Genomic DNA, 24152 nt, shown 5'->3' with positions numbered 1-24152 from the left:
AAGGATTTTGACCCCACTCAAGTGTAAATGCTGTGATGTGATATGAGTACAGCTAAATAAACAGGATGCGTAATAACAAAAAACTGATTCAAGTCTTTCAAGTTTCCTTAAATGAAAGCTCTGAAACAGACAGAGGATGGAACTAACACTACATAATACTGATTAGTTTGTTATATACTGTGCACGCACTCTACAAGTCCATATTTAAAACATAATTTGCATGGTTCATAGCCTGGAATTGTGAACAAATTGTATGTGGTATTTTTCTGTGTCATAGTTTATTACAATGTAAAACAAGGCAACAGGTTCAACAATCGGTGTTAATTATTAACCTTAAATTGGTCATTTCCGAATAAGTTTTATTGATGTTCAGATTGCGCAGCACTTATCTGAGTTATAAACTTTGACCTTATTATTCATTTATCATTTTGATTGTTGAATGAAGTGAACTAGAAATAAAGACAATCCTTAATAAGTAAAGGCTCAGATTTCTTTGCCCTACTGTGTAGATAAAAGTATGGGAAGAGTTTCTCTGTGAAAGACTCCCCTGTGAAAGAGTAAATATGCAAGTTCTCATTCACGTCAAAAAACGAGACTCTGCCTTCTTCATAGTCCAGGTACACTCCTATTAACCTTGGTCTAGGCCAAAGGTAGAGAACTGTGTAGGGTGTGGATTGAACTTTATAGTCCAAAAACCTTTTTCCTATGGCAAAGAATCCATTTTCTCTTTTCAAAAAAACATTTCCTGATCTGTTTACTTTTTCCTTGGCAACACCCACATCCCAGTTGTTTCTCAGGCCCACTTGGACTTCCCAGTAGTGCCGGCCAGAGGTGAAGCCCTTCGTCCCAAACACCATGGGACAGTCAAACCTCCCAAAGTCATCAGACGAGGGGCTTGCTGCTCTGAAGTACTTCAGACGTTTCCCAGATTCTGTCACCACAAGGCCCTCACCGGCAGTGGAAGGGTTAAAGGTGACTGACTCTTAAAGGAAAAAAGACATATGGTCAGTTATATATATATATATATATATATATATATATATATATATATATATATATATATGTGTTGAGCTTTTATATCTTGGAAAGTAAACTAAATATAAATCTATGATCTCACCTTTATATTGCCTCATCCTGGTCAGTTCTGAGAGGAAAAAACATCACAGTAAGGCAAAACTTAAGTGTAAAACACGTGTGGTGTTTCAAATCACATACTTCTACTCTGAGATTTGCATCAACAAATTAAAAGAAAACTCTTCTTCAATGGCAGCCAAGAATATGAATATTCAGACAGCTCTATGGGTGGTGTGACTTGTGACAAATCAATCACATGCTAATGTGAACGCAGGAGAACAACTACAACTATGTGCAGTAGCATGAGCAGATATCGCTGTGTTGGTGTTGTTCCTTGATCAAAACTACAGAGTTTTGCATTGTAGAAACACCATCACACTAAACACCAGACTCTAACCTTAACCGTAACCCCTGTAACCCTAACCTTCCTGTCATATCCCAGCAATGTGATTGGTCACTTGGAGCATTGAACCTGGACTGACATTAGTTTTAATGATCCAAGAACAAAACCAACACGGGGATATCAGATGCACCACAGGTAATACTGGGATTAAATGAGATAAACTCTTCTTTATTTATCCCACAGTTTGCGAATAGCTGTTTCACTTGCCCAAACATAAAGATGTGCTCATAACTATGTAAATGTAATCTGGCAATGTCATCACATTTGCTGAGTTGAGCGTTTTGACCATTGCCATCTTGCAGTTTTGAAAGAGGTTGTCACAGTTGAAGGTTGGATCTAACTGAGAAGTCAACGGACAGTGGATGATTAAAGAGTAACTCCCTGTCAGTCAAAAAGGTCACCTCTTTAAAATTTATGTATTTATAAAATGTAAATGTAGAGACTAAGACTATAAAAGTCTTTAGGAAAAGCTTTACAAAGGTCATTCATCATGTAAGAGGTCATGTTTCCATAAATGTCAAGTGAACTTTTTGTAACCAGACAGATTCGCCCTCTGCTGGCCATTAAAAAAAAATGCCGGTAGAAAGAACTTCTGCTTTGGCTGTTTAGTTTCATGTCATTTCTTCTAAATAATCCCATACATCCATTCATTTCCTTCCATTTATCCAGTTCAGGGTCACTGTTTGGCTAGAGTCTATCTCAGCTGTAATGGGGCTGGAGCACGACCTATACAATTGTTCATTCACACCTACAGCCAATTACCAGTTAACCTAATGCTGATGCCTTTGAACTGTGGGAGGAAGCTGGACTACACAGAGAAAACCAGCACAGGCACAGTGAGAATACTCAAGCGTCACACAGAAAGACACCAGCTGGTCAGTGGATTAGAAGACAAGACCTTCTTGCTGCCCTGAAATTATTTATCCCTCTTATGAAGAGTTTTCACTCAGCTGGCAGAAGCTATATTTTCCATGCAGATGGCACTGCCCAAGAGCAGCATATTTTTCCAGGCACTGACGTTAAATGTGCTGTGGTGTCCTTTTGTCTTTGCATACACTGAATTGTCGGCTTCACAGCAGAATAACTGAATTTTCTATGTGCACAGCAGCCTCCACGACAATCACAGTCAAATGCCGTGATCATCATTTTAATATGCTACATTAATGTGTACAAACACAAGTATCACAAAATCTTCACACATAAAACAAACGCTGCAGATATTTACCCGCTTTTGTGAGAGTTTTCAGTTCAGTTTTGAAAGTGTGCACAAGATGAGCCATGGCTCTCCTCGCCGTCTGCACACACAAGTCTGAGTAAACCTTGATCTTGGACCAATCCTTGGAGGCTGAAATATTGCTCAGAGCCTTCAAAGTCTGAAATGATTCATAAGGACATGATAGTGAGTAGCAGCTATTTTCAGTTGGAACTTTTTTTGGATTGGGGGCAGGGGTGAGTGAGGAAAAGATACAAAGCGATGGATAAAAGACAGAAATTTGTTGCACCTGGCTTTAAAAGAGATATATTGTACATATATTTTATTATAAGATGCTTATAGGTCACAGACTGTACAACTTACCTGTAAGAGCCACAGGTGGTCCTCATTTTGTGAAAGCTCGTCCAGTTCTGAGTGTTTTCTCTCCAGTTCTGCGATTTTGTCGTGCAACTCTTGAATTACTGCTTCGTCTTTCTCTTGTGACTTTCTGAGCTTGATTTGAATGTTTGATCGTAGTTTGGCCTGCATCTCTTCTACTTTGTTTATCAGATTACTGAATAGTGTATTGCTCTCCTCAATCTCTTGGTCTGCTTTTACCTGCAGGAGAAAGAAAAAGGCTCCATTGGTTAACATGTAGGGTGTGCACTGAACACCCCAAACCTTAATGTGACAAATTTTGCATCGAGAAAATTTGCCTCAATACTCACTTTCCGCAGTTCGGAGCCCTCATTAAATTCGTTTATCTTTTCCATCCTCTCCTCAATCATCAGTTTGATCTTTGCTTTTTGAGACTCAATATTTTCCTGAAATGTACAATTTAAAGCCATAAAATTGGGTGAAGCAGTCATTTTCAAGGATCAGCATTCTCATTTTAACAAAAATGTAACAAAATCAAATTCAGCCTCGTCTTACTCTCTGCTGAGCCCCTTCTTCTTCAACAGTAACTGTCTTGTGGTCTTTGTGGTCTGTCTCACTGCACAGCAGACAGATGCACACCTGATCATCTCTGCAGAAAAACTCCATTATCCTCTCGTGCTTCCTGCACATCCTCTCCTCCAGATTCTCCACCGGCTCAATCAGCTTGTGTCTCATTAAAGAGGGAACTCTCTGGTGAGGCTCTAGATGGGCTTCGCAGTACGACGTCTGACACACCAGGCAAGACTTCAAGGCTTTGAACTGTAAATCAGTGCACACGTCGCACGCCACTTTTCCCGGTGCGTCCATGTCTTCAAGTGTCTCCACCTTCCTCTTCTTGATTTGGCCTGAAATCTCTGCGATGACGGTGTTTGTGGAGAACTCGGGCCTCACATAGAATCTTTTACTGCACGTTGGACAGTGGCATAACTCACTTCTGTCCCAGTGCTGACTGAGGCAGGTCCTGCAAAAGTTGTGACCGCAAGGTGTAGTGACCGGGTCACTGAAGACGTTCAGGCAGATCGTACAGACGAAATGATCCTCTGGCAACGAAGCGAGGAAACCGAAAGCTGACATGATCTCTGCAGATGAAAATATCATTGATATGCTTTACATTTCTGTTCTTTCAGGCTTTTTATATCATATGAAATATAATGTAACATGTTTCTGAATAAAGGGAAAAAATAGCTAAATAGATAGAAATAGATTTGGAACTAAGTGTATGTTTTGGCTGTTTCCAATGAGAGTCCTGACACACCCAATGAGTCATAATCATATGAATCTCTTTGCTTGTTTTAATTTTGGATCACATTCTTACAGTTATGCATTTACAATAGAAGCAAAAACAAAAGAAAAACAGCTAAATTTCATTTTATATTGACTCACCTTATTTCCAGTAGTTCAGTAAGTCCAGACTAAACTCCACGTTTGCATGCAGGTATAAAATCTGCTGCAAACAATTCACCACTCGTCTCTCACACGGGAAGTAATATGAGTGAACCTTGAAGAACCGGGGAAGCTTCAGTCACTTCAGTGGGCGTGGTCAAACTACATCATTTGGCTGAAACGAAACTTAATGCTTTAGCAGGAAAATAGCATCATCTGGGCATAATTGGAAAAGCAAACATTTATTGGTGTAAACATTTCTCCCAAAGCATGTTTGCAAGATCAGTCACTGTAAATAGCAGCATGCAATCATGAATTCAGATTGAAACAAACCACACTCTCTCTTTTTTTTTTTTTTTTTAGACATGATGCATTTAAAATGAATGTCTCATTTCTGGAATACACTTCATATTTTGCCAAAAGCCGTATAAGATCAATAATACTCTGGTGGACTGACAGTGGTGGATTGGAATCCATCTGAGACGCAGGCTTCTATTTTTGCAGGTTAAACCTAAATATTGTTTTTGGTCAATTCAAATTTTATTTTAAATACTGTAAAAGTATTCAACTTTATTTATTTAATGTTTTTTGGCAAACAAATCATACTTCATATCAAAGAGTTGGAGGTAGTGTGCAATCATAACTTCATAAAACTGCAAAAAGTACAATTACACAGTTACTTATCACATGCTGACTATTATTAAACGAGTCAATATCAATGAGTATTTACACCCCTACTACTTATTTTTCTGCTCTATGCTTATCTGAGGGCAAATGTATGCAGTTTATGAAGTTGACTCATAAGAATATTTGAATACGTAATTGTTAAGTATAGACGTGATTTATAGCTACACCTGGGAGCAGCACCTCAAACATCTAGGAAAGGTACAAGAGCGTCTCAGAGTAGCTGGGCTAACTGCTAATTTGTCAAAATGTGTTTTTGCCAAAGCTGAAACTGAATACCTGGGATTTGTCATAGGAAACGAGGTGATGAAAACACAAGTAAACAAAATCAGTACCATTGAATCCTGCACTTTGCAAAAGACAAGGAAACATCTTAGATCATTTCTTGGCATGGGGAGGCTCTACCACTGATTTATCGCTCATTTCTCTACCAGGGTTTCTCCCCTCACTGATCTAACAGGATCTAGGTGTCCTGATTTAGTGGATGGAGGAGACTGAGGCAGCTTTCCGGGACATCAGGCATGAGCTTTATTTCCTCGGCTTCACTCAGTTTATCTTGAACCTCTTGCTGACGTTTCTTCCTCCTCCGTTTTACACTAACCTGTGGGGAGACGCTGCATTAGCACAGCTGAGCTGACAAACTGCAGACACACTTGTACCATGTTAAGTTACTTCCGAAGTATGTTGCCATCCTGTGCACCCCCTGATGACAATTCCTTTCCCTTTGATGGATGAACAAAACAAAACTCCTTCAAGAGCTTCAGTTCACTTTTTGATTACAAAAAGAGTCCATTTTTTGACCTACATCCAAATTTACAAAAGTAATCAAAAAGGGGAATGAAAAAATGAAATGCTAAGGCAAGAAATGGCTGCAAAGTGATTTTCTTTAAGAAATACACTGTAAGATGTAAGCTAATTATTACTTTTATTGTTTAATTTGTTAACAAACGTAACTTATTAAACAGCTTTAACACTAAACGCCTGAGATTATTATGGGATAGCTTGTGAATCCAACTGAGTGGGAAGTTTGTAGTCTTTTTAAGCACCTTGAAATGAGAGAATACTTAATAAATTATTGCCAACTAAAATTATTGTTTTATCTACTTTTTCTAAAAAAAGCTTTAGCAGAATTTTCTTTACCTTCTTCTTTGAAGCTTCCTGACTAATAGAAATGATGTTGTGGCTCCAATGCTCCGTCTGTGCACACATAGCACAAATGTACGCCCGGTCACTCCTGCAGAACTTCTCCAACTTCTTCCCATGCAGCTTGCACACAGAATCCTCAAGGTTTTTTACCACACTGACCAGTAGATGGCGCCCAAGCTCTTCATTCTGGTAATGTGCTTCCAGATGAGTGGTGCAGTAGGAAGCCATGCACACCAGGCAGGATTTGACTGCAGGACGTTTTGCTGAGCAGGAGTCACAGGGAACCTCTCCAGCTTTTAAAGGTGAAGATGCTTCCACAGAATGTGGCAGCTGGATAGTGTAGTGGTAAAACCACACCTTTGGAGTGGAAGTCACAAGTTTGATTCCCTCCCCAGTATTCAGTAAGGGTCCTGGCTAGGCCCCCCATGCCAAACACCAAGCCCTGGAATGGCGCGGCTACATCTGCAGCCTGTCTGCAGCTCGGACACGACACATTTCACTGCATGTTGTACTCTGTGTGATTGTTTATGTGGCCAATAAAGCTTGTTGCTATGTAGTGTGTGGTCTGTTTTGAGCTGTGGCATGGTGGGAAAGGAAGACTTGTAAAGGGGGCACTGGCAGGCCTCGTTGATTTTCCAGTATTCTCCATTTCATCCAAGCAGAAGACGTGTCCACAGGGGAGGGACACAGCGCTTGTGAACTCATCCAGACAGATGCAGCAATTAGGAGGGTCTGACATCGGGTCTTTATATGTCTGTGCAAATACAAGCAACCTGCAGCCTGTTTTAGTTTGCTTTTAACAAAGGTGATGACTTATTTGAAGCAGTATGTCTGACAAGAAAAAAAAAAAGGTTTTATTAGAGCACATTCAACATCATTTTTCACAAAGCTTGACATATCAGAAGGAAACTACACGATTACACACTGCACAGACAACAGCTTCTGTGACTCACTTTGACCCTGCAACACTGATAACAAACATAAATGTTTCCAAACCATTTTTCTTGTAAAACAAAGGGGGGCCTGGCAAAAAAAGTTTGGGAACCACTGGTAAAAACTGTTTTTGTGTTTCCTTTCCAGGAGGATTAAGGTTACGATCACATGAATAGAAGAATGTTTTTACAGGCTTCTGCACTCTAGTACAATAAAGAAATCTGGTTGGCAACTTTAGCAAACATCCATTCTCTTCAACTTATCCATACCAGGGCCTGGAGTCTATCCCAGCTACTATAGGGTGTGAGGTGGGGTGCACCCTGGACAGGTCACCAATCTGACGCAGCGCTAACACAGAGACACAGGCAACCATCCACACTTATAGGCAATTTAGAATCACCAGTTAACCTAACCCCGCTAACCGCATGCTTTTGGACCCAGTTAGAACCTACAAAGAGGGTGGAGTCAAACTCTGGACCTTCCTCCTGTGAGGCAACAGAGATAGTCACTGTTCCACAGGTGCTTTGTTGTAAACACATCAATAAAAAGTACCTTGGAGTAGAGTGCAAAAGTCTTAAGCCACCGTTAATTTCTTTGGACGCAACAGTTTGCTGAAATGTTTGCAAGCATTCATGTAAATACAGTCTAAAGGACAAAAAGATTTAATTTCTTGAAGTAGTTTTCATTAATAGTTGTCCAGGCTTTTTGAAGGACATTCAGAGCTCTTCTTGGATTTTGGCTGACTTTAGATGATCCCACACTGCTTCAATAATATTAAGGTCTGGGCTCTGGGAGGACAGTCCACTATCAATAGTGCACTACTGCATATTTTTTCTATCCAGGTTTTCGGCAGTGTCAAAATATGATGGTACTTTTCTTCATTCATGATTCCATCAATGTTCACAAGATCTCCAACACCACTGGCTAAAATGCAGCACTAAACCATGACAGAGCCAGCACAGTGTTTTACGGATGTCTGCAGACTCTCGCTGTTGGACCTCTCCCGGCCTTCTCCCTGCACACTGACAATGATTTGAACCAAAAGCTTTGGATTCATCACTCCATCAGACTTGTCACTGATTTTCTGTTGCCAGTTCTCACTTAATTTATACCTCAGCCTTCTTCACAGCCGCCCTTCCAATGAGACGTATCAACTAAAGGGCCAGATGCTTCCCTCAGGTCATGTGTTTTCTGCATTTCTTTTGCTATTTCTTAAAGAGTTTCAGATACTGTTCATCGGCTGTAAATTTTTTTTTTTTTTTTTTTTGCACACAATGCTGAAATATGCCAAGTTTATGGCTAATAGCTCTTTGATCGGTGTAAAATGAAATTTTTGCACCAATAAAGCACTATGGTGACAGACGGACGTAAGGCTGGCGCTTTGGAAGAATTTTTATTTTGTTGGCTCAAAACATTTGCACAGTGTTAAATAAACTACTTCCATTTGGAATATCACACACAAAAAAGAAAATCAAGCTCAAGTCAAGAAAAACAAAACCCAACACCAACAAACATTACCATCACTAGCATTTTGTCACCGACACAACAGCAACGTGGAAACGAAAAACCAAAATATGTATATATGGCAGTTCAAGACAGCAGTGAATAGCATATTTACACTCACATGTAACCATATGTGGCAGTCAATGAGTTTATAGGATCAAGAGCAAATATATGTCCAGTCAAACTGTTGATCAGACCGGCGTTTTTCCGATAAACACCATGTTTGTTCTGAAGTGGTATACCACCATAACACTTTGTTCAAAAATTCATGCAAAACTGAATTTCCCTGCTTCATGTACGGGCATATCTGCATATACACTGAGGGATGAAAAAGCTTGCTGCTCATTCCTACAGAGTGAAAGAATTCTGAGTGTACGTCACAAAACATCTGTACTACGTCAGAGCCATGCAGGAATCTTCAAGTTTTGCATATCCTCCAGCCAATCAGCTGTGAGTATTATCTATGATTGTAACAAGATTGACTGCTACATTGACGAAAAACTTTTAGATCGGCGGTTTTCACTTCTGATCGTGAGTGTAATACGCGTAACATGAAAATGACTCATTCACCACTCACACGATCTATGAACAATGTAAACAAGTTCAACTCAGCTGTGTACCTCCACAGAAACCTCATGTAATGGGCAAAAGCTGCCTGCAAAATAACAGAAGGCAAAGAATTCATTCATAAAACTGCCAGCTTATGCATCCTGAGGCTAACAGCATTCAGACAGACAGACGCTGACCCTCCTGGACAGCATATACCCATAAACTCAGGCCCTGTCCATAAAGCTCATGAACCCTGGTGAAAAGAGCCCAAATTATTAATCAAACTTAAATACTGACATGAAAGAAATACATTTAACATTTTCAAGGTACTTAAACAAACCTCCTAGCCATTCAGGTGAGTTTAAGAGGTACACTTAAATGCACCAAAAGCTCCCTCCGTTTTTACAGAAGTGGCTGTGGTAGCTACCGTACATGGTGCTGTACTCAGGAGAGCCTAGGGTCAGATTTTCAGTGCACCTGACCCCACTCGAATGTAAATGCTGTGATGCGATATCAGGACAGCTGAATAAACAGAATACATAATAAACAATTGCAAGGTTTATAGCCTGGAATTTTAAATGAATTAAACATGTTACGTATCTGTGTCAGTATCTATCACAACGTTTATTTTAAAAATAAACATAATTATTCATCTTAAATTGGTCATTTCCAAGTGTTTTTGGTGTTCAGATTTGCAGCACTCATCTGAGTTCTAAACTTTGATCTTATTATTCATTTATCATTTTGATTGTTGAATGAAGTGAATTAGAATTAAGTCAATCCTTGATAACCAAAGGCTCAGATTTCTTTGATGTACCTAGTAGATAAAAGTATGGAAATAGTTTCTCTGTGAAAGACTCCCCTGTGAAAGAGTAAATATGCAAGTTCTCATTCACATCAAAAAATGAGACTCTGCCTTCTTCATAGTCCAGGTACACTCCTATTAACCTTGGCCTAGGGCAAAGGTAGAGAACTATGTAGGGTGTGGATTGAACTTTATAGTCCAAAAACCTTTTTCCTATGGCAAAGAATCCATTTTCTCTTTTCAAAAAAACCTTTCCTGATCTGTTTACAGTTTCCTTGGCAACACCCACATCCCAGCCATTTGTCAGGGCCACTTGGACTTCCCAGTAGTGCCGGCCAGAGGTGAAGCCCTCTGTCCCAAAGGCCATGGGACAGTCAAACCTCCCAGAGTCAGACGAGAGGCTTGCTGCTCTGGAGTACTTCAGACGTTTCCCAGATTCTGTCACCACAAGGCCCTCACCGGCAGTGGAAGGGTTAAAGGTGACCGATTCTTAATGGAGAAAGGAAAAATGGACAGTTTAAAAAAAAAAAAAAAAATGTATATAAATATTCTTTTAAACAGTTGAGTTGAGTTATTTTGTCTTTTCAAGATTTATTAAATCAAATATAAATCTATGATCTCACCTTTATATTGCCTTATTGTGGTCAGTTCTAAGAGGAGAAAACATAAGCAAGCAAAACTTTAGTGTAAAACGTGTTGTGCTTTACATGGCACACTTATTCTTAGATTTGTATCTGTTGGCCATCTTTCTTGGCCTTTAGCAAACAGAATAATTGTCTGAAGTACCGAACAGGACGGGAAGAAAAGAATAATCTTTGTTTAATTTGTTGATGCAAAACTTTCAATGGAAGCCAACAATATGAATATGCAGACGACTACATGACTGGGGTAATTCATGCCAAGTCAGTCATAGTTGTTCACACTAGCTTATCTGCAGCGGCATGAGGAGACCTCGCCATGTTGGTGTCGTTCCTGATCATCAAAATTACCATTGGTCCAGGTTCAACGTTACAAGTGACCAGTCACATTGTTGTGATGTCATAGTTATGCATTATAGAAATACCTTCAGACTACACACCACACCCTAACCCCTCTGTCACAATACAATGAAACACTTCACATGGGATTGAATTCACATTAGTTTTGATAATCCAAAAACTAAACCAACACGGGGATATCAATGCACCACAGGTAGTACTGGAATAAAATGAGACTATATCCCACAGTTAGTGAATAGCTGTTACACCTGCCCAAATGTAAAGATGTAAAACCAAATCTATATGAATGTAAAAAAAAAAAAAAAAAAAAACCAAACACAAAACAAAGTCTGTTTTTGCTCCTGCAGTGTCACCACGTTTGCTGAGTTGAGTATTTTGACCACTGTCATCTTACTGTTTGGCTACTTAAAGAGCAACTCACTGTTAGTAAAAAAGGTCACCTCTTTAAAATATATTTAATAAAATTTAAATGTAGAGACTGAGTGTAAGAGGACATTTTCCCATAAATGTCAAGTGAACCTCTTTTTGTAACCAGACAGTCGCCCTCTGCAGCCCATTAGAAAGAATGCAGACCTAAAGGCTACAGCCTTTCTAAATAATCCCATACATCCATTCATTTCCTTCCATTTATCCAGTTCAGGGTCACGGTCGGGCTAGAGTCTATCTCAGCTGTAATGGGGCTGGAGCACGACCTATACAATTGTTCATTCACACCTACAGCCAATTACCAGTTAACCCTAATGCTTATGTCTTTGAACTGTGGGAGGAAGCTGAACTACACAGAGATAACCAGCACAGGCACAGTGAGAATATGCAAGCGTCCCACAGAAAGACACCAGCCATTAGAAGACAAGACCTTCTTGCTGTCCTGAAATTATTTATCCCTCTTATGAAGAGTTTTCACCCAGCTGGCAGAAGCTATATTTTCCATGCAGATGGCACTGCCCAAGAGCAGCATATTTTTCCAGGCACTGACATTAAATGTGCTGTGGTGTCCTTTTGTCTTTGCATACACTGAATTGTCGGCTTCACAGCAGAATAACTGAATTTTGTATGTGCACAGCAGCCTCCACAACAATCAGTCAAATGCCGTGATCATCATTTTAATATGCTATGTTAACGTGTACAAACACAAGTATCCAAACTAGAGAAATCTTCACACATAAAACAAACGCTGCAGATATTTACCCGCTTTTGTGAGAGTTTTCAGTTCAGTTTTGAAAGTGTGCACAAGATCAGCCATGGCTTTCCTCGCCGTCTGCACACACAAGTCTGAGTAAACCTTGATCTTGGACCAATCCTTGGAGGCTGAAATATTGCTCAGAGCCTTCAAAGTCTGAAATGATTCATAAGGACATGATAGTGAGTAGCAGCTATTTTCAGTTTTTTTCAGGAACTTTTTTTGGATTGGGGCAGGGGTGAGTGAGGAAAAGATACAAAGCGATGGATGAAAGACGGAGAAATTTGTTGCACCTGGCTTTAAAAGAGATATATTGTACATATCTTTTATTATAAGATGCTTATAGGTCACAGTCTGTACAACTTACCTGTAAGAGCCACAGGTGGTCCTCATTTTGTGAAAGCTCGTCCAGCTCTGAGTGTTTTCTCTCCAGTTCTGCGATTTCGTCGTGCAACTCTTGAATTACTGCTTCGTCTTTCTCTTGTGACGTTCTGAGCTTGATTTGAATGTTTGATCGTAGTTTTGCCTGCATCTCTTCAACTTTGTTTATCAGGTTACTGAATAGTGTATTGCTCTCCTCAATCTCTTGGTCTGCTTTTATCTGCAGGAGAAAGAAAACCCCACCATTGGTTAACATGTAGGGTGTGCACTGAACACCATAAAGCTTAATGTGACAAATTTTGCATCGAGAAAATTTGCCTTAATACTCACCTTCCGCAGTTCGGAGCACTCTGTAAATTCCTTCATCTTTTCCATCCTCTCCTCAATCATCAGTTTGACCTTTGCTTTTTGAGACTCAATATTTTCCTGAAATATGAAATTTTAAGCCATAAAATTGGATGAAGCAGTCATTTTCAAGGATCCGCATTCTCATTTTAACAAAACATCGTCTTACTCTCTGCTGAGCCCCTTCTTCTTTAACAGGCACTGTCTTGTGGTCTGTCTCACTGCACAGCAGACAGATGCACACCTGATCATCTCTGCAGGAACACTCCATTATCCTCTCGTGCTTCCTGCACATCCTCGCCTCCAGATTCTCCACTGGCTCGATCAGCTCATGTCTCATTAAAGAGGGAACTCTCTGGTGAGGCTCCAGATGGGCTTCGCAGTACGACATCTGACACACCAGGCAAGACTTCAAGGCCTTGAACTGTAAATCAGCGCACACGTCGCACTTCACTTTTCCCGGTGCGTCCATGTCTTCAAGTGTCTCCACCTTCCTCTTCTTGATTTGGCCTGAAATCTCTGCGATGACGGTGTTTGTGGAGAACTCGGGCCTCACATAGAATCTTTTACTGCACGTTGGACAGTGGCATAACTCACTTCTGTCCCAGTGCTGACTGAGGCAGGTCCTGCAAAAGTTGTGACCGCAAGGTGTAGTGACCGGGTCACTGAAGACGTTCAGGCAGATCGTACAGACGAAATGATCCTCTGGTAACGAAGCGAGGAAACCGAAAGCTGACATGATCTCTGCAGATGAAAATATCATTGATATGCTTTACATTTCTGTTCTTTCAGGCTTTTTGTATCACATGAAATATAATAATAATAATAATAATAATAATAATAATAATACACTTAGTGCCAAATCTATGCCTATGTTTCCAGTGAGAGTCCTGACACATCCAATGAGTCAATCATAAATTCATCAATGCATTTACAGTAGAAGCAAAAACAAAAGAAAAACAGCTCCATTTCATTTTAGATTGAGTCACCTTATGGCCTGTATTTGTATAGCGCTTTACTAGTCCCTAAGGAACACACCCACACCCACGATGGCAAGCTACATTGTAGCCACAGCCGCCTTGGGGCACACTGACAGAGGCGAGGCTGCCGGACACTGGCGCCACCGGGCCTTCTGACCACCACCAATAGGCAGTGTCTAAATAAGCCATGATCACCCCATGGCTCAAAAGGATATATTGCCTTATTTCTAGTAACTCAGTAATTCCAACAGACTAAACTCCACGTTCGCATGCAGGTATAAAACCTGCTGCAAACAATTCACCACTAGTCTCTCACACGGGAAGTAATATGAGTGGACGTTGAAGAACCGGGGAAGCTCCAGTCACTTCAGTGGGCGTGGTCAAACTACATCATTTGGCTGAAACGAAACTTAATGCTGTAGCTAGTGATGTGCGATACCACTGATTTCCTTTCCGATCCCAAGTAATATTCAGGGTGGTATCGACGATACTGATCCGATACTTTGTACAAAAATTTATTTTATTTATTGTATCTCAAATTATAGCGTCATAATGATTACAGGACATCAGATTACTTGTTCTTATCACTTAATAATGCAGAGTTCATCATATAGAAATTTAAAAAAAAAAAAAAAAAAAAACTGAAGCTGTGCTATTTGAACACCTTGCCTGCCTCCAGCACTAAAGGACTCCGTGAGAGACGTCTGTCTCACCCTAGCAACACCTGTCCCTGTCCTCATCTTCAGTTTGCCTCAACATACGCTCTTCATATTCTGTGATATGATTTACTCTGAGGTGTTTTACAAGGTTAGTGATGTTGCCACAACCATACATGCCAACCCTCCCGATTTTTCCGGGAGAATCCCTAATTTCAGTGCCCCTCCCGAAAATCTCCCGGAGCCACCATTCTCCCGAATTTCTCCCAATTTTCCACCCGGACAACAAAATTGACAAACCATATCGCAGAATTCATAGGGCCCAGCCAATTCCAGTTTCCAACAATGGCGGCAGATACTTAGTTTTAATATTACTCTTATTTCTCTTTCTGGGTCGCAAAAAAACTTAACATATTTTCAGGTGAGAATGTAGCTGTGTAAACTTCAAATATCTGAACCGACCAACACATCGTCTTCAAACCCCCGCGGTCTTTCGCTACTCGGGTTAAACATGATATATAAGTCACTTTGATAACTTAAAAATGTTATTGCTTGGCTTTTTCAGTGTTTTATTTGTTCGTGAGTAAATCTGTTTGGCTGAGATTAAAGTTATTACATTAGATTTAATTAAATTTAACTTTATTAATCCCTCGGGAGGGTTTCTCCAGGGTTTTCACACAGCTGAAAAAATGTCAAACAGAAAACTGATTAAACAGAAGTGAGAGACGGTCGAGAGTTTAAGTCAGCGCCCGGTTATATTTTAGATAGCAAGGAGCAGACAGCAGAGTTTCACTCCACCGAGGGAGCTTGTGACGTACTACCCGGCTTTCTGTAGACGTGAAGGCCGGGTCCTCAGGTGAAAACAGCCTCTGAATTTGGACACCCCCGCTGTTTCTGGGCCGGCCAATAATAACGGTGACATTTAACGTATTTTAGCCGATAAATAAACAAACACTGTAAAATTTATTTATCACCCCCCCACCCACCCCAACAGCCTTTTTGAAGGCCTCCCTAATTCTGAGGTCTCAAGGTTGGCAAGTGTGGCCACAACACCTCACTTTTTTGCCACATGTATCGCAAACCACATCTCAGCTGTTTGTGGAGGTAAAACACGTCCGCATATGACTCCAAGTACGCTCAGCCATTGTTGTGAGTGTGCTCGCCAGCGGCTGCCACACACTTATACAGCCGTATTTCGCACATGACTATGAAAGGCGGAAGAGGAAGTAGTTCCTTTGAATGTAGACAATCTGAATGTCATAGTTTCTTTCCACTCTGTTCCTGTTAATGATAAACTACAAATTTACCCTAAATTACTAAAATATCGATATTTTAATGTGAGAATCGATTCTGGAACAAATGATTGGTATCGGAGGAATCGATATTTCGGGATCGATCCGCACATCACTAGCTGTAGCAGGAAATTAGTATCATCTGGGCATATTTGGGGGAAAAAAAAAAAACAACAACATTTATTGGTGTAAACATTTCTCCCAAAGCATGTTTGCGAGATCAGTCACAAAATAGCAGCATGCAATGATTTCAGATTACAACAAAACCAAACTCTTTTTAGACATGATGCATTTAAAATGAATGTCTCATTTCTGGAATACACTTCATATTTTGCCAAAAGCTGTATAAGATCAATTATACTCTGGTGGACTGACAGTGGTGGATTGGAATCCATCGGAGACGCAGGCTTCCATTTTTGCAGGTTAAACCTAAATATTGTTTTTGATCAATTCAAATTTTATTTTAAATACTGTAAAAGTATTCAACTTTATTTATTTAATGTTTTTTGGCAAACAAATCATACTTCATATGATTTGTTGGAGGTAGTGTGCAATCATAACTTCATAAAACTGCAAAAAGTACAATTACACAGTTACTTATATGCTGACTACACTGTAAAATGTAATATTGTGTTTAATTAAAAATATTAAATAGGCTGAACTCAATTTTTATCAATTTGTTATTAGAACTCAATTTAAATAAGTTACCAGTACTTTTTATGCAAAAACGCTGATAAACTCCATTTATTTGAGTTGTCTTAACTTAGAAAAACTAAGTAAGCTGGAAGTTTTGCTTCTCAGTGCGGAAGGATGAAAGATGTGTTTTGAAAATGCCACGTGACCAGTGTTGCCAACTTAGCGACTTTGTCGCTATATTTAGCGAGTTTTCAGACCTCCTAGCGACTTTTTTTCTATAAAAAGTCGCTAAAAAAAGACGTGAAAGCGCGTATCGCTTTTACTCTCAACAAGCAGCGGGTGCTGTAACGCAGTCAGTTCTTCTTTTAATCTTTTACTCTTATGCTGTTTTGTGGATCACAAGGTTTAAAACTACTTATAAACACACACAAACACAAAGTAACTCCACCAGAGTGCCTATTTTGGGTCACTTTTGCCGGTCCAAGCCCGGGTAAAGGAGCAGGGTTGGAATTGTGACATTAAAAAAACAATAATTGCTAAAAGAAATTTAATTTGTAGTTCTAAATAAACTCTAAATGCATTTAGGACGTTTTTTACTCACTTTATGTCTCTTCCACGATGTTATTTCTCTCTCCAACAACATAGGTTACAACTAGAAAGTGCATTTTCTGAAGAAACTGCAGTGTGAATGCTTGAATCTGAATGTATGCACTGAAATGAATTAATTGCTGAATTTTAAGTTAAAAATAAAAATGTTGAATGAGCTGGAAAATACAGAGTTTTTAACCTGAAAACAAAAGTGCAGAACTTTTGAAAGCTGATGTTCACACAGAAGAAGTTGGAAAATAGCTGAAAAGTTTTTAAATTAAAATTTGGAAAACCTAAGAAATGAGAACAGAAAATTTAGAGTCAGAAAACATCTGAATGAATATTAAAAGTTCATATTCTTTGAATCACTGAATGACTAAAGTGAATCCTCCACTTGGAACCACACACTTTTAAAGGTTTACATCTCTGAGCTTTGAAAGACATGCTGTTGGAAAGAGAAGAACGATGGCTTCGTTTTGAGGGTAAAATGATGGCTGTAGAGCAAACACTGTGGACACAGCAGCAGTTGAAAGAGAAGTGTTTAAGATGAATCTTGGCACAGTGAGAGACAGAGCTCGTTAGGCAGGCAGGTGTGAGCCTGGTTGCTATAGTAACTGCACCCAATGGCTCAGTACACACGCACACAGACATGCACCTCACTTTTGCTGCTTAAAATGAACAGAAAAGTCAGGTCGAAACAAATTGCTCCCAAATGAAAAGTACAGGTCCTATTGACGAAATTCTTTCACCGTGAGCTGCAGCAATGTCCAGTCTACCTAATTCTCAGTTTTCATGCCTGTGGAGTTTATTATATGGACGTGGTGACAGTGGAAAAACACCATGCTCTTCTGATTTTCAAACGAACCTTCTGAGCCATTTTAACATTAGAGTCTATGGAGGAGTTGGAGGAGGAGGCTGTGCTTTGGTGACATTTATGAAAGAACCATAACACCTAGTACAATAGTAAACACATTGGATGAAAGAGGACAGCGATGGCTACGTTTTGAGGGTAAAATCATACCTGTAGAGCAAACGCTGCGGACACAGCAGCAGTTTTAAAAAGATTTTCAGATTAATTTTTTCGCTCCTCTCACTCTGGCAGTTGAGCCTTCTCACTCTAGCCCCAACATTCCGTCCCATACACACCCATTATAAACTCTGAAACGGCTGAAAAATCATCATGAAACTTAAACTGGAACTGAAGAAAAAGGATAATACATATTGAAAAGATAAATACAAGTTGAATAGTTGAATGTCTTGTCTTCGTTTTAAAGTTTGAACGGTGGCTCTATGTCAACGTATGTTAAAGTAGATACAGTTTGAAAATGAGTAAGTTGAATGAGGATTTGAAGGGTCTCCCCATTGAAATACATGGGAAATTTTTGTTGAAAAAAGTTGAATAATTTAAAAAATATAAATGTTATAAATGAGAAAAGTAGAAGCAGTCATGTCCAAAAGAAGAGGAATCTAACGGTGTTTGAATGGTTTTTCTAAGTTGAACGGTTTTGAAGGAGATAGATGCCAAAAAACGTACGGAATATATAATAATAATAAAGATTACAACAACAATACTGTGAATGCTTTTACAAGCATTCACACTAATTATATTAGCGTGACCAATTATGCAAATTAGGTGATGACGTCATTTAGCGACTTCTAGCGACTTTTAGGACAGCCAATAGCGATTTTCCTTACTGAGGAGTTGGCAACACTGCACGTGACTACCGTCCTCCTCCCTCTCGGATCAGTCCGCATGTTCACGGTGCATTTTTTATGGAATATGTTGAGCAAACCTGGAGAAGCGTCAGCTCAAGAGATTAATGTTGTCATTGCTGTGGATCTTTACCTGATACACTGACTTGGTGAGTAAATGTTTACTCTTATTCAAACTGATTTTGTGGCTTCTCTTAGTTTAGCACCAGGTTTAAAATCTTGCTAGCTAGTTAGTGTTAGCCTAGCGTTGCTGCTGCCGCTGGGCTCATGTTACTTAAAAATGAACACCACAGCCTTAAAAACCTTACATAAAACTATGTGGTGAAATTTTCTGTTGATTGTTTGAAATAAATAAGTGAGATAAGAGCCCAGACAAAATTCTTCGGGAGGTGCAGCCGTTAGGGGTGGGGTAGGTGTGGGATGTGGGGGGTGGATAACAGAGCTCTCCGAAAACATGGAAGCACTTTTGCAAATATGTGATATTTTGATAAATTAAGTAGATATTTGAGCATTACACAGCTACATTGTCGCCTGAAAATATCTTAAAAGGTTATTTTGTGACCCAGAAAGGGTAGTCTGGGGAAAAGGAGGATCGCATTTGTCGGCCACGGTTGTCGGAGCCTGTGCGTACTTGTAAGCGCTGCAATGGCGGAGGAGCGCGGCTGAAAAACTTATTACTTTTTCTGGGTCACAAAATAAACTTTTAAGATATTTTCAGGTGACAATGTAGCTGTGTAAATTTCAAATGTCTGCTCGATTTATCAAGACATCACATATTGGCAAAAATGCCCCGACGTTTTCGGAGACTTCTTTTTTTTTTTTTTTTTTTTTTTTCATGCTTTGTGGCAGCTTTAGAACATCTGTGGCATCTATTAATGTCAAATCTAGCCTTTATTTAACATCATAAGCAAACTCTATGTTACAATGATTGCACAGCCATTAAGGATCAAATCAGTTTCTGAAAAATGTTCTGTTTTTTCTCCCTCTGCTTGCTTCTTAATGTCTTTGAGGCTCGGGACCAGCACTCCTGCTGTTGGACAGAAAGACATCAGTAAGTATTTTGGTTTTCCAATATATTAGCAACTGTCAGTGACATTTATATTAATCAGGCTGAACTTTAATCATACTTTAGATCAGCCTGTTTTACTTATTGTTTTGTTTGTGCTTTGGTTTGGGGAAGTAGTTTCTTTACTGATCTTTTCCTGTCTTCTGTTATTAGACTTGAGATATGACTGCACTATGCTGTTGCTGGTGACCACAGTTAATTCTACAAGACATGCTGTGTAAGTAAACAAACAACAACAGTTTGGTCTGCATTTCTTGAAAGATCACATCCCCCAAACTTAGTTTAGAGGGTCTACACTGTATATAGTGAAGTCTGCAAGTTTTCTAACAGCAAAATCTGTTTTGTGCCCAAAATCATTTTGCACATCATTAGAATGAAAGTTATTGGCCATGTTTGCATAGCCCTTTTAAAATGATGCTTTCATGACATTATTGTGTGTTGGGTGGTGGTCAGGGCTATGCAGACTGACAATTGGGACATTGAATGTCACCTCTCCGGTGGGGAGGGAGCCTGAGATCGTCTAAATTGGAGTCTGTTCTATACCAAATGCAGAAAAAAAATGTTTTAAGTAAGAAATTAAGTTCATGTTCCAAAAAATATGATTGTTTGCTTGCAGGACACCAGGAGAGATGAGTCCTCCGTCACAGATGGTGTGGTCAGTGAAGATGGTCGCCTGCAGGTTCAAGCTCATTGCATCTCCAACCCACATCCACTGCCACTGTACTTAAGGGAAGTTAAAGACTTTCTTCTGCACCTACATTTGGATCACCTCGATCCATGACAGTCATTCAGGCAGTAATGCCTGGACTGGAAACAAGCATCCTTAAAATAATACAACATTCCAGCTCATGTGTTGGAATGCAAAACAAATGTGTTGTTTAAATTAGAGACTGCACTTGTGACAGAACAATAAATATTTTATTGATTATATAAGTAATGTAAGTACAAAACAACCTGTGGTAGACCTAAACTTATTTTCAGAATAATTACATCTGAGACTTTGTTTCATTGTAAGGAGTTTGCAAAGAAAGGCGTCTGGACTTCTTTAAGTTGCTTGAAGACGTTTCACCTCTCATCCGAGAAGCTTCTTCAGTTCTAAGGTCAAATGGCCGAGAGTCCCAGATTTAAACCCAGTGGGAGTATCCCCCCAAGGAGGGACAAAGGATGCGCCAAGGTGTGAAAGTGGGTGTGGGACCTAATCAGCCAGGGTTTCGGGTGAGCCCATTGTGAAACCTGGCCCCACCTTGTCATGTGAATTCCTGAGGTCAGATGGCCCAGGATGTGAGTGGGCGTTAAGGCGTCTGGGGAGGGAACTCAAAACTGGATTATAGATGGCAGACAGTTGGTGTCGTAAACCACCGCCTCTGTTCTCGGCCATTTGACCTTAGAACTGAAGAAGCTTCTCGGATGAGAGGTGAAACGTCTTCAAGCAACTTAAAGAAGTCCAGACGCCTTTCTTTGCAAACTCCTTTGACTACGATGACCTGGATGACTGAGAACCTTCACAGACGTTTCATTGTAAGATTATAACAGTGATGGCAATATAATTGTTTGTTGTTCAGCAGAACAGTGTCCAGTATGTTGGCTGTTATACTTTGTTGTTTGAAAATAAAAGTTGGGCTCATTTTAACATCATTACAAAAATTGTTGTCAATTATTTTTAATCATATTCAGGTTACCACAAATTGTTTTTTCATTTAGTTGAACTTAACATGTTTGTCAGTAGGTAGGTAAACAATTAGTATTGTACAGTCAGAAATATCAAGTTCTTGTTAATACTGCAGACTTGCAATGTATAAGTTGTCCTAACAGTCATCTTAAGTAAGCTTTACTTAGTTTTTTTGAGGCAACGAGTTTCCATAATTTTTTTGAGTTCTGGGAACTAATTAGATTTTACAGTGTATTATTAAACAAGTCAATATCAATGGGTATTTACACCCATTATCTTGATTTAATGGGTGCTACTTATTTTTGTGCTCTATGCTTATCTGAGGGCAAATGTATGCAGTTTATGAAGTTGACTCATAAGAATATTTGAATACTTAATTGTTAAGTATAGACATGATTTATAGCTACACCTGGGAGCAGCACCTCAAACATCTAGGAAAGGTACAAGAGCGTCTCAGAGTAGCTGGGCTAACTGCTAATTTGTCAAAATGGGTTTTTGCCAAAGCTGAAACTGAATACCTGGGATTTGTCATAGGAAACGACGTGATGAAAACACAAGTAAGCAAAATCAGTACTATTAAATCGTGCACTTTGCCACAGACAAGGAAACATCTTAGATCATTTCTTGACATGGCAGCATTCTACAACTGATTTATCGCTCATTTCTCTGCCAGGGCATCTCACCTCACTGATCTAACAGGATCTAGGTGTCCTGATTCAGTGGACGGAGGAGACTGAGGCAACCTTCCAGGATATCAGGCAATCACTTAATAAGACTGCAGTGTTTTATAACCCAGATTTTGAAAAAACTTTTCTTCTTCAAACTGATGCTTCAGATAGGGGTCTCGGGGCGTTAATTAGCTGTAAAACGGGTGTCCAACACCAGTCCTAGAGAGCTACTGTCTTGCAGCGATTCAATGCAGACCTACTCCAACACAGCTGAATCAAATGATTGGATTACCTCTTCAGCATGCCATCAAGTTTGGCAAAAGCCTGATAACAAGCCATTCATCTGATTCAGGTGTGTCGGAAAAAGGATGCTTTCTAAAAGCTGCAGGATGGTAGCTTGAGGACTGGAGGTGGATACCCCTGCCATAAAATGTTCCAAAGAGAGATGAGATATTTGATGGTGGAGAAAGGTTCTAGCAATCAAATGGGCACTTGATTCCTTCAAGTATTACCTCCTAGGATGGGAATTTACACTGGAAACAGACCACAAGGTGCTCCAGTGGCTGAAGGAAATGGATACAAATGGGGAAAACAAATCATCAGATGGTACCCCCCGATGCAGCCATATCGCAGGCAAGAATAACTGCACAGCACACTACTCACTGTTCCAGCTTAATGCCAAAGGGGGATGATGGCTACATACAACCACACAGTTGATCTACTCAGGTAATATTCATGTTTACTTTGTCTTATTTTTACATTGTGCTGTACAGCTTCTGTGATTATTAGTTAACCAATTCCAGATCTTGAATTTGTTTGTAATACATGACAGCAATAAGCTGTAGTCCAAAGGATGGCATAGAATCTGTTTTGTATTGTTTGTTATAGTAAAATGGGTATATGCTATATTAATTATTTTGTTCTTTTTGCGTTACCTGGCTGCTGCTCCAGTCCTGGTTTTGGTGAAGGACGCCGCTGAGGGTGGTGGAGCTGGTTTAAATGCAGAAGCCAATAAAATGGACTGAACCATCTATTGTGACCATGCAGGGGAGAATGGGGTTCTCCTTGCATAATGGTTAGCTGTTATCGCTGTGGTTTTCACCTTTGGTGTATACAGTGGTTTATTCGTTTGCCATAGCAAACTGGAGCTAGTTTTCATTTGGGCAGGTTCTTTTTAGGATGGGGAAAACAGTTGACTATGGAAATGCTTGAACATGTTTATTAGTTGCATGAAGTATGTCAGTCAAAGGAGAATGTTGAGGGTAGAAACTGTACTTTGAAAAGGTGGCTGAGTGGTTAAGTCATCATAAAAGGAAGTGTGTGGTTTGTTTTTGTTTTATTTGTTTTGTTTTGTTTTGTTTTTTGAGAAATACTGTACTCATCAAGAGGATCTAAGGATTTGGAAGTGATGTAACAGTAAAACCCAGGAGATGGCAGTAGTGCAACATCTTTGGATTCAAGCTGCCATTGAAAATGAAAGAAGATTTGGGCAGGTCAGTTTGAGTTATGTTTTGTTGTGGCTTTTGAGTAGAATTTTGTTAAGTTGATCTCTTTTATGGGCCCACTTGGGTCTTAAATAGTTTTTTGTCATTTTAAATATTTGTAATAATGTTGTCCTTTTTGGCTATACTAAAACCCATGTGTGAAGATTACACCTGTGTTTTTATGTTCTTGGCTGCCATGATAGTCTTTTATTCCTTATCAGTTCTTTAGTAAACAATATTATTCCTTCCCACTGTCTTCAAAGTGCTTGCTCACAGGGTGTCATCTGGTTGTTGGGGTTTGTCTATATATTTTAGGGTCCTTGCAAATTAAAGTACCTTGAGGCAACTGTGACTTGGTGCTATAAGTAAAACTGTCTTGAATTGAA

General features: G+C 39.6%; 1 protein-coding gene across 1 annotated transcript; it reads right to left on the bottom strand.

Moving 5' to 3' along the window:
- Nucleotides 1–6: 6 nt before the first annotated feature.
- Nucleotides 7–23472, bottom strand: LOC116319477. Its single transcript, XM_039600091.1, has 14 exons — nucleotides 23218–23472; nucleotides 13184–13758; nucleotides 13000–13095; nucleotides 12656–12889; nucleotides 12297–12444; nucleotides 10734–10760; nucleotides 10083–10599; nucleotides 9503–9558; nucleotides 3603–4186; nucleotides 3398–3493; nucleotides 3054–3287; nucleotides 2703–2850; nucleotides 1118–1144; nucleotides 7–982 (listed from the first exon to the last, which is right to left on the bottom strand). The coding sequence occupies exons 1-14, from the start codon at nucleotides 23351–23353 to the stop codon at nucleotides 450–452; spliced, it is 3411 nt and encodes a 1136-aa protein (XP_039456025.1). The 5' UTR covers nucleotides 23354–23472; the 3' UTR covers nucleotides 7–449.
- Between the last annotated feature and the right edge of the window lie 680 nt (nucleotides 23473–24152).

This window comes from Oreochromis aureus, linkage group 3 (genome assembly GCF_013358895.1).
Source record: "Oreochromis aureus strain Israel breed Guangdong linkage group 3, ZZ_aureus, whole genome shotgun sequence".
NCBI lineage: Eukaryota > Metazoa > Chordata > Actinopteri > Cichliformes > Cichlidae > Oreochromis > Oreochromis aureus.
The sequence above is the reverse complement of the archived record's forward strand: the minus strand, read 5'-3'. Positions and strand labels throughout refer to the sequence as shown.

Coding starts and splice junctions, on each gene's coding strand:
- LOC116319477 (XM_039600091.1), bottom strand. CDS start 23,353: ATGCAAGGAGAACCCCATTCTCCCCTGCATGGTCACAATAGATGGTTC. Junction 13,096..13,183: donor AAGAAGGGGCTCAGCAGAGA/GTAAGACGATGT, acceptor TTCATATTTCAG/GAAAATATTGAGTCTCAAAA. Junction 12,445..12,655: donor ACCACCTGTGGCTCTTACAG/GTAAGTTGTACA, acceptor GAATCATTTCAG/ACTTTGAAGGCTCTGAGCAA.